The 17007-nt window shown below is 42.4% G+C and overlaps 1 protein-coding gene across 1 annotated transcript; it reads left to right on the top strand.

Moving 5' to 3' along the window:
- Positions 1-8117: 8117 nt before the first annotated feature.
- Positions 8118-11990, top strand: en (engrailed). The gene is made up of 3 exons (XM_017072420.4): positions 8118-9690; positions 10869-10966; positions 11550-11990. The coding sequence occupies exons 1-3, from the start codon at positions 8382-8384 to the stop codon at positions 11796-11798; spliced, it is 1656 nt and encodes a 551-aa protein (XP_016927909.4). The 5' UTR covers positions 8118-8381; the 3' UTR covers positions 11799-11990.
- Positions 11991-17007: the final 5017 nt, after the last annotated feature.

The raw sequence follows: 17007 nt of genomic DNA, 5'->3' as shown, positions 1-17007 counted from the left end.
TAATTATTTCTAACAAGCGTTTTAAAAGGCGGTTTAACACTATTATGATTATTTTAAACACCGTTATTTTATTAAATATAAAAATTACTTTTCAAGTAGTTGATCATAATGGCTTGGAATCTATTGAACAATTTTATAAAATGTATGCCATTGATTTGGTGTTTTTTTGTTGATGGGCATATGACACCGTCTTCAATTTTTTTAAACAAGTTATGACAACCTAAAGATTAAATTGAATTTATCAAAGTCTGTATATGAATTCAAAAAATATTGTAGAGTTGTATAGCCTTTTTCTCTAAAATGCCATTGGTAAATCCCATCTGTTACTTGAACTTAAAGCAAGTGTCATACGGCCATAATTACAAATTGATTGAAATATGTTTAATCGTAAGCTTATTCTATCTTTGAAATCTAATCCTGTTGTTCCGCCGGCATCTTAAAAATGGCTTTGAGAACTGACTAGATATGTATTATTTTTTTGAGTGTAGCTGTTGGCTTTTCTGTCCGCTGATTGAGCAAAGTGCGCGGTGTCGACGTGCCAGGGAGCTTGTCCAGCGTGTTGCGGCTGCTTTTTCGATGCGGCTGCTGTTGGTTTTAGCCGCTAATCAGCGTTTGCCGCTCGACTGATTCAATTGACTTGGCCGGGTGGCGATTGGGGAGGGTATTCGGAGATCAAGGGGAAGTGCACCTCCCATGTGGCCCCCAACCTGCTGCTTACTTTACGCTTGATTTGATAAATGAATAGTGGCGGGGCAGAAAAAAAAAACGGCAGAGGAAACCGAACTCAGCTGGCTGCCTGCAAATATTTGCACTGCACTTAGCACTCGGCACCCCCCCTTTTGGCCTGGCCCCCTCCCGTTTGGACGGCATTTTGAAAGCTTCAATCAGACAAAAGCGGTAGCAACCGGCGGCTTGAGCTCGAGCCGCCTCAGCGGTTGCAATTATGTGGAATGAGGTGCTAATTTATGGATTTGAAAAAATCTTTTTCCCCCAGCCGAGCAATTTTCGCTTCCATAATTTACACTATTCCTCTGATTGCTCAGTTAGCTAACGGTTTTCGCCTGCATTATGCACTTAAGTGGAACTAAACGCCAAGCTTCAGGGCGTGTTGGCTAGGGAAATGTGGAAAATTTGAATTGAAATCGTAGCTGCAAAATACTAGAAAATGATGCCACTAGAAAAATCATATCCAGAGTAAATATGAAGATGATATCATAAGTGTTTTAAGAAGATGATTCAAAGATGTGACTCAAGCTATCGATTTGTTTTGTTGAGTCAGAAATAGTTGGCATAGTTTTGCGTATAATTAAAAATAATTGAGGTGCTAAATGGATAACGAGTACTACATTTTTGCATAATTGTTCTTAAAAAATACTATGTACTTGAAAACATTGACAATTATAAATATTTGAAGTGAACAAGACAGCTAGAATAATTTTTGATTTTATTGAGGAAATGCTTTCATTTGAGAAATTCTTAGTATAGTATAGTATGTTGTGCATTTCAAAGTTAAAAAAGAAAGAAATGTGAATTTAATAAAATATTTTTAACAAGGTATATTTTTATACAAACTAAACTGTAAAATAAAAGTAAAATATTTTTCTTTTCTATAATTCCATGTTCTATTTAGATCTAGAGTATATTACTGTAACATTCCAAAAAATAAATAACTAACCCGCATTAAAATAAATGTAATGGTCTGTAATGAGAATGGTTTCTGATATATGAATCCTATTCTAATCGTTTACTAAAAGAATCTCCACCTAAGATTATCCCTTCGAATATCTTGATTTGAATTAATATGCTTGCACATTTCATAATGATAAGTAAATATCCATTTCAAGTATCCTATGAAGCACTAATTGTTCCTACGTGATCTGAACCCGAAATAGAGAACTATGTAGAGCCAAATCGAACAGATATCATCCTCCAATCGTCCAATGGGAGAGACGCATTAATTTAATGTGAGTTTCAGGTCATTGGTAGGTAAACCGAAATTGATTGCCCCAATCTGGGCGAACAATCTCTTAGTTCTCTCAAGCGCAGTTCCAGTCCGAGTGTGTAAGTGAGAAACCTTGTAGATACATCCCGTCCATGTGTATCTGTATCTCGCCGTTGATGGGTCCATATCTAAGGCATCTTTCATGGGTTCGTAGGTAAGGTTTTTATTTCGGCCTTTGGTTTTTCGGCATTTTTAAGGGCGTGTTTGCTGTTGTTCTAACCCCAATCATTCCCTCCACTAATTATTTATTACGCTTTAGCGTCCGCTCAGCGAGATATAGATACATTTTCGTTGTTGGGGCTCCATTCTCAGGAAATTTGTTTATTTATGGCCGCTGGTGGCTTTGTTATTAAAATGTTATTGGATTTCTCTCGCTTTCCAGCTGGGAGAGCCCAAGATTGGGCCAAGATCATTAGGCATACATATGTGTGGTGTTCGGTGGTGTGGGGGGTGTCGTGATAAATGATTTTCATTCTGGCCGACAGTTTCCCTGCCTGCCATTTGCTGGTGCCCTTTTCCCCCCACCCACTTGAATTTAATGTTACCTTCTTCTGTGGCCCATAAATTGGCTTTATTTTTCATTTCGGGCATTTTCAGGTGTCAGCCACGTTAAAATGGCCGCCTTGGAGTGTTCACGATCCTTTGAACTAGCGCCGAATTTTTGGGGTGAGAGGTGGAAAATGGTATTTTCTTCTAGTCAAGGACAAGCCACCCAGAAGGTTGCTGCTGGTCGTGTGACTCCAGTGGCCTTGATTAAAAACAAAAACGGGAAAAACAAGGAAAAACATCATTAGAAGGCAGGCGAAAGCACCTTAATTAGCCGGGCAACAAGGACGAGTCAAGGTCGCAGCTCATGGGAACTCATTTGCAGTTGCTGCCGTTCGCAGCTTCCGTAACCTTCGTTCTGTTTTATTTTTTTCTGGCTGAAAACATTTTGTATACCGTCTTCGTCCTGCCAACCGCACAATTATTTGCAGCCGGAAAAAGGACCTCCTGTTGAGGGTGCGTTTCTAATCGCCTGCACTTGTCCCCGTCCTTGGCCAACATCTGTGAGCCTCCGTCTGAGCCTGTCTAATATGCTTAGAGAGCATATCCCGTCCGACTTTCATGCTTTGCGGTTTAATCGAATTTACAGATTTCCAAGGAGTTATGTTTAGGGTACTGTTTGCAAACACGGCTGTGCTTAGGTTTTTATTGGATTAACCGCACACAAAACACACAAAGGTGTCTTAAGTCGCTCAAACTCTTGTTCCTTGGCTTATGCAATTTTGTTTAGCCAGATTTCCTGGAAAATCCAGTCGATTAAGTGGGCGTCGAACAAGGGATTTGGGACACCAACAAAGGCCTAGATTGCAATCGAAGGCGATCATTTCTGCCACTTTCCCTCTTGCCAAGTGCAAATTCCACTAAAAAGCAACCAAAGCGAAACTCCAAACCACAAACTAACAAAGTTAATGGCCATTTAAGCATTAAAATAAGATATTAAACACTCAAGACCATTTAGCGCCCAAAGGAGAAGAGCAAACATCAATGGCAAATGGCAGAAAGCGGCTAACAAGCTTGGCTAAAACTGACAAATTAGCTGAGAAAACAATTTGCGGCGAGTGGCAAATTAAACAAATTACAGCTTTGCCGGCAACTTGCAGCGGAAATTAGCCAACAAAAGTGAGTGGGTTAATTGATCGAAAACGAGTTAAAGACGCATCCAAAATCCGGGCAGATGAAGTCATAAAAAATTCTTACGACTCTCGCATCTTTTAAGCTTTCAGATTCTGGGCTTGTGAAATTCCATCCGACTTAATAAAATTAATAAAAATCGCCAAACAGCAAGCAGCCAAATAGCAATAAATATGAAACTCGTTTTGTTGTCTTTTGCCAATCGGTCCGATCTATTAGCTGGCTATTTTCCCTGGGCAAATAAAGTAGTCAAATTTATAATCAACAAGTTCATTAACATTTAACCCTAAACGAAATACAGCGAACACAACAGCAGATATGATAAAAACAACCGAAGGCGACAACTCAACGGATGAACAGCAACCTTAAAAAAAATGTATTTTTAACAAATTAAAAATTGTTTTAAAGCCTGAGGCATTGTGCGTATTAAGCTTAAAGGGGCAGGGCGGAAAAAGGGGGAGCAGGTTGGGTCAACAGGAGGTGGAAGTGATGGGAGTTGGCCCAAAGTGAAGCGAAGGCAGCCAGCCAACTGACAAACGATTTACGAACAGAGTTAAATTTTAATTAAAGCCAGCACAGAAAGCTGGGAGGGAAACCCAATGAACCGAACTACGCCACACACTTTCTACAGGTTAATTAAAGATACCCATTAAATTTATCAAAAAATATCTTTACTAATTTATTATCATAAAATAAATTGAAGCAAGTGGAATATAATAAAATTTTAATAATATTAAATTATTTAACTTAATTTATTAATGAAAAATAAAAGCCTAAAAATAAAATACACCTACAAGGGAAATGGAATTACCAGAAATATTTATTTTCTGACAGTTTTAAAGGTTCTAAAGTTTATCTTCCAAAAAAACCTCTCTTGAAAACAAAACTTCCGCTGATGCTCACCTAATATTAACTAATAAATCACCACCAAGGGCCGAAATAATAATTCAAACCAAAATCTCTATCAAGATAACTAGTGTGCACCCAAAATAAATCATGCTGACCATATCGAATATCACACGGAAACCTTTTATCTTCCTAAGTGGCGCACTTTCCCCATTAATTCCAGCGTTACTTTCGGCATATCACTGCCGCAGATCGTCGGTTCCAATTACGAGTGGTAACTCTATATCGGAATAGTTCCCAGAAGGAGAGCTCCTCTACAAAATGGTAGGGTATGCAAATGACGGGCGGACGGACTGCTCATTTGTCCCGAGGGGAGTGGGGCAAAAAAAAAAGAAAAAAAGTGGGATTCGTGTGTGAGTACGAGTATATTATGACTCGCATGTGTGGCCATTAATAACTCCCGATCGCCACTCGCCGGCACTCAGCACAGCGGAGGGATTTACGCATTTGGCTGCGTAAAATATGAATTTTAAATTACCCAGCCTCAGTTTCAGTTTCAGTTTCCCGTTTTCAGTTCCCATTACCTGTTTGCTGTTGTTAAGGCGAAGAGAAATTGTTGGGATGGGGGTCTTGAGTTGGAGCCCTACAAGGCGATCGTTTAATTTCGACCAGTTTTCGATCCAGTTTTAATTTCCATTCCACTTTGACAATTGAGTTGTAGCCCGCGATTAAGACCCTTATGCAACTGGGATTTTATTAACATGCCATTTCGAGATGATAATATCTTTAAGATATTACAATAAAATGGTCTTTACTTATGCCACAACTTTCATATCGCCTTTTTCTTTTTACAGGGTTTAATGACTTGTTTTCTCATTTTATAAATTAAAAAATATGTGCTACATGCTTATGAAAATATTTTATTTATATTATTTAAAGCATTACACACTAATAGAATTTTGTATGATACTGTATGGAATATTTTTCCATTCGTTACTGTCAATATTTCAAATCACATTGATAAGATCGCGGCCACATAAATAAATATACAAATGATATAGAAATAATAATATCCACATATCATAAATCCTCATTTTTTAAATTAAAAAATGTGTGCTACATTTTTAAGAAAATATTTTATTTATAATATTTATTTATGTATGGAATATTTTTCCATTTGTTACTGTCAATATTTCAAATCACATTGATAAGATCGCAGCCACATAAATTAAATAAAAATGCAAATGATATAGAAATAATAATATCCACATATCGTAATGTGTTTTTCGGTGTGTTTTGGCACTCTGACAAGTTCGTTGTTCGAGTCTTTTGTTTGGCCGGCAGCAACGAAGCTGAGAAAAAGTCATTAGAGGTCGAAAAGTAACCGAAAAAGATATATAAATAGAAACCTAAACAGAAACAGTAGCCGAAGTGGTGGAAAAGCAAAGCTCATTAGCAGTTACCATTTTATCCAAACAGACGCATCATTATCATTAAGGGCAAACGGGAAAGCAGCATCAGAAACAAGTTGAAAACTTTAATTAACGCATTTTTACGCAACTGTCGGCGCAGTTTAACCCCTTTTTGCGGCCAAACGCTGAGCAAACACGACAACGGTAATAATTGAAAATCATGGCAATCAAAGCGGAAAGTGTGGAATGGAATGGCTTGGAAGGGTGGAAGTTGAGCGGAAAAATCAACAGCTGCCGACGGCAACAACGCAGTGGGCGAGAGGGAGAGGGAAACCCGCAGAGGGGGGCAGTGCGAGAGAGAGGCAGCAGCCATTGTTGTCATGCGTGAGAGAGCAGGGTGGAGTGAGCGAGAGGCCAGGCATTGAGCGAGCGGGACAACTGTCTGCGCCGAGTTCGAAATTCGAAGGGGAAAGAGAGCGTGCCGAGTTCCAGTTTCCAGTTTTTCCAACTTCGACTTTTAATGGCTGACCGCAGACTGGAAGGTGCGTTCGAACCGGTTAAGACCGAAGCGAAACGGTTAGGCCGTCTTAACGGCATTTCAATTCATCGATATGCGCTATTAAAATATATATTAATTTATATTCGATCCAAGTCCATTTGATACTAATAAAAATGCGCATAAAAATTGCATAAATTTCAGGCCATTGATTGTGGAACAGGTTGGCCACGAAATGTGCTCTAAATATGGATTATGGCTTATTGTCTGGGCGTTAGTTTATTGGCGGCAATACGGGCTTATGACACAATTGGCAACAGGAAATGGGTGGGAGTGGTGACCAGATTACTCTCTAATTAAATCCTTTGGCCCATAAATCAGTAGCCCACATGACAACGATCGCCTTTATTATGCAAAAATTAACACAACAAATACCGCTGGCCAGCAAGCAATTCATTAGCGATTTCGGTATTTCGTTATTTGATTTCGGTTTTATTCGGCCCGAACAGATTCGTTGATTTATGTGCCATATATCAGTGGCTATATGTTCGGATTCCCTCATCGCCACACTATTTGCAGCACATGTTTCACATTTGTAGATCGTCGTTTGATTAGAGCCCCCCCACAAAAAAAACCGATCTATTGTTAATGTCCAATGCCAAATGGCGTTCGTTTTTAACACCTTCTGACGTTTATTTTGACAGTTAGCGATGGTTTTTTTATTTTCGTTTGTATGCCAAATCGATATTCGATGGGCAAATAAATAACTTAAAAGTCAATTAAATATCAATCAGTTGCGTCAGCTGTTTTTCAAGGCACATTTAACTGGTTAATTGGAGGGCCAGTGAAATAAATTGTCATGGCGTATTTAGCATGTTTTTGTGAAAAGTAGCAAATGATTCTGGAGGGGGTGGGGGTGATGGAAAGTCTGCCCCCACCCAATATTTAAATTAAAACAATTAGCTTTGCGGTTTTCCCATACTCTCTCCCTCTCTCTCTCTCTCTTTTATACCCCCTCTTCACTTGGCTTAAAGGTGGTGTCGATAAAGTTGTAGGCTGTAGAAAACGCAGATTGAAACGTCGCGGCCAAAAACAAAATCAACAAAAACTAAATGCTTATGAAAAGTGTCCGGGGAAAGAGATGGCACTAGGCTCTCCCCCTCGTGGAAAGGCAGCCATTTTCCTGCCTTACTTTCCATGCGAGTGAGCGGTGCAGCCATACAGCCCCCAGTGGGTAACGCCCCGCGAGAGAGAGGGAGAGCTTGCGCCTGCGCAGTTTGCTGGGGACACAGTTGTCAACCGACTGACAGCTCCAGCATGCGCATAATAAAGTCATATTGCCGCCTAACAAGCCCCCCTCGCCAAATTGCCAGGAGAGAGTGAGTGAGAGAGAGATGGAGTGATGGAGAGAGGGAGAGGGAGTGAGAGAGAGCGGACGAGGTAACAGGAGTGAGGGAGCCAGCGAAACCGGTTCGCACTGGGCAGGTGACAAGGCTAAGAGAGAGCGAAAATCGATCAGTGCAAGCAGAAGGCACAGGCACAGGCACATCTTCCACTCTCATCTCCTCACGTCACTGTCACCAAGCGGCTGTCACTCACTCACTTGCCTGCTCGCTCGCTCGCACACACTTGCGCCCCGGTGCACCCTCTCGCTCACGCTGCCGCACTCGGACCTCTCTTTCGCCCGTGACAGTTCAATCGGCTCTCGCGTTAACTCTCCCCGACGTCGGCGCTGCGATTCCGAAGTAGTCAACTAATTCAGTCGTTGCGCTCGATGTGAACAGACGTGCGTGTCGGAACAACAGCCGAAAATCAAACACGAAAGCTGAAAGAATCTCAATCGCAAGAATCAGTGGCCCAGTGTCAAGTGACCCAGTGACAAGTGTCTTGTGTCTTTTGTCTTGTATATTCTGGTGACCCAGCCAAGTGGTAACCCATAGATAGACCAATGGCCCTGGAGGATCGCTGCAGTCCACAGTCAGCGCCCAGTCCCGTTACCCTACAAATGCAGCATCTCCACCACCACCAGCAACAGCAGCAGCAACAGCAGCAAATGCAGCATCTCCACCAGCTGCAGCAACTGCAGCAGTTGCATCAACAGCAACTGGCCGCCGGTGTCTTCCACCATCCGGCCATGGCCTTTGATGCGGCCGCCGCAGCCGCCGCCGCTGCAGCAGCTGCCGCCCACGCCGCCCATGCGGCTGCACTGCAGCAGCGCCTGAGTGGCAGCGGTTCGCCCGCTTCCTGCTCCACGCCCGCCTCCTCCACGCCACTGACCATCAAGGAGGAGGAGAGCGACTCCGTCATCGGGGACCTGAGCTTCCACAACCAGACGCACACCACCAACGAGGAGGAGGAGGCGGAGGAGGAGGACGACATCGATGTGGATGTGGACGACACGTCGGCGGGGGGACGCCTGCCACCGCCCGCCCACCAGCAGCAGTCGACGGCCAAGCCCTCGTTGGCCTTCTCGATCTCCAACATCCTGAGCGATCGCTTTGGGGATGTCCCAAAGGCGGGAAAACCTATGGAAAATCAAGCCAACATTTTCCGGCCCTTCGAGGCGAATCGTTCGCAGACAGCCACGCCCTCCGCCTTCACCCGAGTGGATCTGCTGGAGTTTAGCCGGCAGCAGCAGGCCGCCGCCGCAGCGGCAACCGCAGCCATGATGCTGGAGCGGGCCAACTTCCTCAACTGTTTCAATCCCGCCGCCTATCCCAGGATCCACGAGGAGATCGTGCAGAGTCGTCTGCGCCGGAATGCAGCCAACGCCGTCATCCCGCCACCCATGAGCTCCAAGATGAGCGATGCCAATCCCGAGAAGTCCGCCCTGGGCTCCCTCTGCAAGGCGGTCTCCCAGATTGGACAGCCTGCGGCCCCCTCGATGACCCAACCCCCTTTGAGCAGCAGTGCCAGCAGCCTGGCCAGTCCGCCACCCGCCTCCAATGCCAGCACCATCAGCAGCACCTCCTCGGTGGCCACCAGTTCGAGCTCCTCCTCGTCGGGTTGCTCCTCGGCGGCCAGCTCCCTGAACTCCTCGCCCAGCAGCCGACTGGGAGCCAGTGGATCCGGGGTCAATGCCAGCAGTCCGCAGCCACAGCCCATTCCTCCGCCATCCGCCGTCAGCCGGGATTCCGGCATGGAGTCCTCCGATGACACGCGATCCGAGACGGGATCCACCACCACCGAGGGCGGCAAGAACGAGATGTGGCCCGCCTGGGTGTACTGCACCCGCTACAGCGATCGTCCCAGCTCAGGTTAGTATTCTTAAGATAAGTTAGGATTTGGGAATAGCAAGATGGTTATGATCTATGCCTTAACCATTTTCCAACAATTAGAAATATTATAATTACTCATTTCTACCGATATGAGTTGCCTTTAAAGTTGTCAAAACAAGATACACCCAAGGGTTCGACCTAAAAAACTCCTTAATATGTTATGCTACATGACACACGTAAATGGTATATGGTTACTGGGGACCAGGACCACCCTTGGGGAGCGCAATTGTGGCGGCAGCCTTTCAAGCAGCTCTGTTTTGTGTCATAAATCCCAAGGACACTGCCACAATTAGGCGACACGCGGACAATGGCAATGAGCCCGAATCGGACTCCCATTTCTATAACCATTCCCTATCCAAATCCGAATCCGATTTTGGGCCTCACGCAGTGCTGCGCTCCGTTTGAAGAGCGACACTTTATGTGACAACATGTAGCGCGCAGGCAGCGTTCGCCTATCGGAACTGTTAGATCCTCGGGTCGAAGGTCACCAGTCACGCACACACGCCAAGCAGAAGCAGCGACCCTAAAACGCGCTGACGATTGACGGAGAAAGTGTAGGGGGAAGATGTGTAGGGGGAAATCCCGTCAGCCGAAAGGAAAACTCTTCTCCTCCGCTCGGAGATTTTCCTTATAGCACTTCTTAGACCGTGTGTTAATTGACGAGTTAAGTGCTTTTTTATGGCCGGCAATGGTTTTTTAATTTGGTGTCGATGCAATCGATGGCAGCCCATAAGCGAGGCGTTGATAGCCCCACTCCGCGGCTGGGAATTAATCAAACGATCTCCACTTACTGCCGGTCAATTAAATTATAATTTACAATGTGTGGAAATCTAATAGGCACTTCGGTTCCCGGGGTCTCCTCCACTTGCCAATTAGCCAGTGACTTAGACCCAGTCGGCTAATTAGAGAGCTGGCCTAGGAAGCCATTTGCCTAAAATATGCGACCTTTGGGTTCGTTAGAGTCGGAGTTCTTCTTCCATTCCGCTGACAGCTGACAAATTGAACACTTCCCCGCCAGCACGCGAAAGGGAGCGCGAGCTGAGGAATTCCGCCCAGACATATGCTAATTAAATCATTAATATTATTAATAGTGTGTGCCGCATTTATGCAAATAGAACTAACGTATTTTCTGTGTTCTCTATTCTGATGTATTCCAGGACCCCGCTACCGCCGCCCCAAACAGCCAAAGGATAAGACCAACGACGAGAAGCGACCACGCACCGCCTTCTCCAGCGAGCAGTTGGCCCGCCTCAAGGTGAGATTCTGTTCGATATACCATATTCCACATCCCACATACCATATCCCATATAGTAATACCACATCACATATACCATATCCCAATTACCATATCCCATATACTATGTCCTATATACCATACTCCACATGCTGTATCCCAACTACCATATTCCATACACCATAACTTATATATCATCACCATACCCTGTGTACCATATATCCTAATTACTATATTCCACATATCATACTCCACATTCCATATCCCAATTACCATATCCCATATACTATATCCCAAATACCATAACCCATATACCTTTCTCAACATACAATATCCCTTATGCCATATCCTTTATGCCATATCCTTTTTACCATATCCTTTATACCATATCCCATATACCATATCCCAACACAACCGTGTGTTGTGTCATATTTGCACCAAAATATTGACACCGCCCGCTGTTAATGTATCCTGGCATCCTGGCCACCGCATCCTGTCCGTACTTAACCAATTAGACACGCCCGCCCGAAACCGCAAATAATTGATTTTCCCTACCTGGCTAGATATCCGTAACTCATCCAGAACTCCTCTCTTTCACTTACAGCGGGAGTTCAACGAGAATCGCTATCTGACCGAGCGGAGACGCCAGCAGCTGAGCGGCGAACTGGGCCTAAATGAGGCCCAGATCAAGATCTGGTTCCAGAACAAGCGGGCCAAGATCAAGAAGTCGACGGGCTCCAAGAATCCGCTGGCCCTGCAGCTGATGGCCCAGGGATTGTACAACCACACCACCGTGCCGCTGACCAAGGAGGAGGAGGAGCTCGAGATGCGCATGAACGGGCAGATCCCCTAAGCGGCATCCGCTGCTTCTCAAGGAGCTCCATCCTTCTAAACGGGGGCGTGCAATATTCGAGGGCGTACAAATGGTTTTTCATGTGATATAATTGTAGCGTACATATGTTTTTCTGTATATATTATCGTATAACCCTAGCTAAGCGTAAGATCTATCCGTAGCGAATTCGAGCTGTAAGTTGTTGGCGTATTTATTTAACCACCCTTGGCTAGCCGAAAGTATTATGCCGTATTCACCCAACTCGTAATCCCCCGAACACAAAAGGCTTGTCGCTATCGCCGCACTCTTTACAAAAAAAAAAGCTTCGACTTTCAGACGTTTATTCCTACACAAAATTATCTATAGTTATTATTCTCTATAAATTATGTGCTTACGAACCACTTTGTAAATTAAGTAACTTAACAGTTCCCTAGCTTAATTCCTAGTTTACACACATAAGGATTGCTATAAATGAGTATTTTTAGTTAGTAAGCGAAATGTTAACGAGCAACTAGTAGCTGAGCAATGCACCTAAGAAAATGACGAGGAAATGTTTGTGCTAAAGCAAAAGTTCGAAAAAAGAATAATTAAAAAAGAAATAAAAACAATAATTGAAAAAATTAAAAAATCAAAAGTGTTTTTTTACTCTAAGGTAAGGGTATCTTAAAGATAAAAGGGAAATACCACCCAGTTACCCTATACCATGTGGGTTAATCGTTAATAGGTGGTAATACATCTAGAGATCCTTTTTTTTTCACCCCTTCTTTTGTAGACTGTCACATCAAAGGCCGCAGAACATTAAATCACAAACACTTGTCGTCGGGCGAGGGTGCCGCTAATTGCACAATCACATTCCGAATCAAAATCGGGGGCCTTTGCCGAGCAACTTGGTCTTCTTCGATTCCATTCCGTTTAATTAAAGGCAAATCCGCGAGAACTATAAACAAATATCTGTGACGAGACAGAAGACAACACAAATAATAAAAATAAAAATCAAAAGCCAGCAGGGAGCAGCCGCAAGTTGGCATCAAATGATTTATTGGCACAGATCTCGCGGCGAGCGGCGTTAATTTGCTGAAAATAAATGCAAACGCGAATTGCAATGCAAATTTTAGGGTTGGGGGCGAGATGGGCAGCTGACATTTACTGGCAAGCGATGATGTGCACTGCAGTCGAGTAAACGAGTATATATGCGATCATAAACGAGTAGTGAAGTGAATAAAACGAATATGAATTGATGCCAAACGCTAATTGCACGGCTCGGGGCTCAAATCCGTTCGCATGTCTCGAGGGGCTTGTGGCTTTGACTGCGGCCAAGGCGGATTCAAATCGCCCGAATTATAGAGGCGCAAATCCATTTGTGCACGTAATGAACCAATTAGACAATTTACCCATTAGCAATACACACAAACACCGCCGCAATCTGCCTCGCCATCTGTCTGTATGTCCGTTTGTATCTGTCGGTCGGTTTGTATCTGCAAATCGAATTAAATGGAAGCGGAAATCAAGTAAACTTTTTTATTAGGCACTCTATTGGTTGGCCGGGTATATGTATCTCGACGAAGTGAAACATCGCCTTAAGCCTTTATATAAATTTGTATCTTTGCTTTTCCTTACTCAACTAACGCTTCATGTATGATTTTATCTCTTCGTATCTGTAATCGCATTAGGTGAAAGTGGTCACCCAGATACCATTTATACCACATGACTTTAAAAATGTTGGGCCTTTAAGTTTTTATATTGTTATTGGATACAAAGAATTCTAATATATCATTTTAGTAACAAAAGTTTTGAAGGCCTAATGTTAGAAGAAAATAAATTGCATTACATTTTGATCACTCTACAAATGTAGAAAAAACTCAAAAAAACTAACGTAAACATTTTATATCTCCAATGAAATAACACCATACGGTAATAATGTTTATTTTGATAATCATAAAACGAAACTCTAAAGGGTTAACATGATTTTCAATCCCAGTCTTAAGATAGCCACAAGTTTTCCTTTGATATAATACTAAAATCTCCCTTGTTAATGTTGAATCCTCTAATTTTCATACCCCTTGATATATTTAAAAAAAAAAACAATTATACGTTGCACCATTTAAATTAAATCGTGCTTTAATGTACCATTTACTTCTAATGAATCACTTCCAATAACAGTATTGATTCATCTTTTTGATTGTTACTGCCGCACGACTCTATCAATTTTGTAACGATGGGGTCACCAGTAATTGATTACCTGCAACCTAGCGTGTGCAATGTGTTAGTAATTTCAGTCTAATACTTTAGCCAACAAAACGAAGGCAAATTATATACCCCATCGATCGATTACCAAAGGTGGCTATTGAGATATCATCAATGCATGTCGGGGTCACCAAATGTCAACTAGATTCAAGATATTATAATATCCTATTATTATATTTCATTCTGACAGGGTGCTCCCCAAAGTCTGTCTTTTAACGGCGGTTTTTTGTTTGCTTCGATATCAAAGCAAACACTTTCAACACTTCTAATTAGCAGAAATTGCCAAGTGACACACTAAATTTCACTTTCAGACAGCTCAAGGAATGGAATTTCAATTGCGCATACAATGTACGGGGTATTTAGTTGGGGGATGCTGAGGCATATGCATATAAAGACGGAGTTTGGGGGAGCGACGATGCGATCCATCGAGCGAGCTATTAAAAAGCCACAAAAACACATATGCCGACTCCATAAGTCAGTCGTCTGTGTGGGCGCATCCATCCCTCCCAACCCGATCCCCATTTCCATACCGCCTGTGATTTATGCCCCTTTGACGCAGGCTACAAATACAAAATGCAATCTACAAAACTGCACGGAGAAAAAGTAATCAAAAATAATTTGAATTGAAATTAAAATGGAAATGGAAATTTATGGCACATTTCTATACTATTTTGATCAAATTTGTCCACTTATTATGTCAAAACGATATAGAACTATTTCATGTTACTTAAACACTTTACTTTCTTAGTTATATATTATACAAAATGTTTAAAAACGATATGTTTCCAAACATTTATTTCAAATATCAATAATAAAATATCAAGCTTGAAGTGGATACATATGGACATGCGGGTTTGTATTACTTATAAGTAAATGTTTTTTGGAAAATCTAGAAAAACGTAAATGTTTGAAAGTTAAATTTTATAACTTTACGTATTTCTAACTAAATGTTCTTTGTAAAACCAAGAAATATAAAAATGATCAATGTTATAATTTCAAATTTTTAATTGATATGTGTTTTGTAAAATCGACAAGTTTAAACATGTTCGATAACTTTTATATTATATTCCCACTTGTATTTCTAAGTAAATGTTCGTTCTAGTGAATCTTTCTAGAAATGCAAATGATTTCGAAAATGATCACAAGATCTCCAGATATTTCTCTCCGTGTGGAGATGCCCCTCAAGATGCTGGAGTGAATAGTAGTGCCCCTTTTGATTTGGGGACTACGGACACGTGTCTGGCACCCCTGCAGCCCCCACATCCCTCATTGCCAGCAGCCCTCGATCGCTAATTGCGCTTTTTGGGTGGTGCATTTTGCAGTTTTGTCGCCTTAATTGCCGCGATGCAGGCATCTAGTAAACGTCGAAATGGGCGACGGCAGATTTATTTGGCCCATCGCAGCGCCACTTGTTTCCGCTTCGCTTTATCAATTGATTTACGAGATTCGCTCCCCGATGGGCAAATGAAATACGAAAATACGAAAACACAAAGATACAAAGATACTTTACGAAAAGTGGGAATACGAAACAGTCGTACTTAAACGTTACGATTACGAGCGCCTGATGTTCGCCATTTGCCGGCAGAGATGTCAGTAAAACTGCGGCTGAAGCTGGAGCTGTTGGCATTTCATAATCGCTGCTGCTGCCAGAGTTCCGTGGAAAGTGCACTCAATTATGGCCAACAGACAGGCTCTCCCGCTTGTTTTTTCCTCACTATTTTTTGTTGTATTTTGTATCTTTACCACGCCACGGCGCTACCAATGGCATGAGGAGTATCTCATGAGTATCTCACATTATGGGCTGCCAAGTTTCAGCTTCAGCTCCAGCCTAAACAAACATTCAAATGCCCGGTCGGTCGGGCGGCTCACACACTTGGCTTGGATTTTCAGCAGAAGTCAACGCCAACATGGATGGCCAGAAAGGCTGAGGCCGGGGGTAGGCTGAAACCGAGTTTGAGTCTTTAAGCCCTGGCATCATCATCTCCTTCAACTCGAGACGTCAATGCTCTGTTGACTCAACGCATTTGATCGGCTGTGTATCTGAGTATCTCGGTATCTTTGTGACTTTGTATCTGCCCCCAACCCCTAAACAACTCAACTCTTCCCTCAGCATTTTCCCCGAGCTGGCGCTTAGCACTGGCCAAATATTTGAGCCGCGCTTTGTTAACCCATTGTAATTGATTGTCTTTCGTTAGGCGCATTCTGCATTGGGATTTTTGGAAGCGGACTCCGTGAGCGGTTACAATTTGCTGCCTGCTAATTGCTCAGCTGCTTGCGCCTTTGTTTGGCCGGCGATTTGCACCTCCTTAGCTGCTAACTGCTCTCAATGCCCAGCTAATTGAGTTGGTCAACACGGGCGCCTCATTCGGATATCAATGGTTCTAAGCCTACTTGGCCAAAAATGAGCAGAGCCAGCAGTATCTGGTGAAGTATCTTTGGGGCACACGAGTTTATCTGTGGTCTGCTGACAGAAATGCAGCACAGTTCAAAGATCCAGTTATAGTTCCTTTATAACGCTGGAGAAATGATAGCACCATAAATATTATAAAGATGTATCCTCCTTTTTAAAATAAAGTGGTATACCTTTAAATCCATATGGAAATAACCATATTCCAAGTAACAACAAAAGTATTAATTATTATTATAATATTTTAGCTAAGGGTTTATTTAAATTAAGCCCCTTAAATAGTACTGTCTGGATTGGGAATACCTTTTTTTAGTACCTGAGTCTATTTGTCTTTAAGGTTCAGAAATATTTTCAGTTTCGGATACAAGGACCGTAGACTTAAGCCAGTGTACTTACAGTTTTCTAGCTTATTTAATTTAAAACTCACCGAATAATATCTTTCGAGATATGAAAAAAGTATAATATATATAATCAAAATATTGGGCTTATAATAATTTTAGTTCCAGAACTTATAATACCAATCAATATTGCGGTATGAAAATAATATTTATACTCAAAGTTCCATTTTCAATTATCAAC

Source organism: Drosophila suzukii, chromosome 2R, assembly GCF_043229965.1.
Source record: "Drosophila suzukii chromosome 2R, CBGP_Dsuzu_IsoJpt1.0, whole genome shotgun sequence".
NCBI lineage: Eukaryota > Metazoa > Arthropoda > Insecta > Diptera > Drosophilidae > Drosophila > Drosophila suzukii.
The sequence above is the reverse complement of the archived record's forward strand: the minus strand, read 5'-3'. Positions and strand labels throughout refer to the sequence as shown.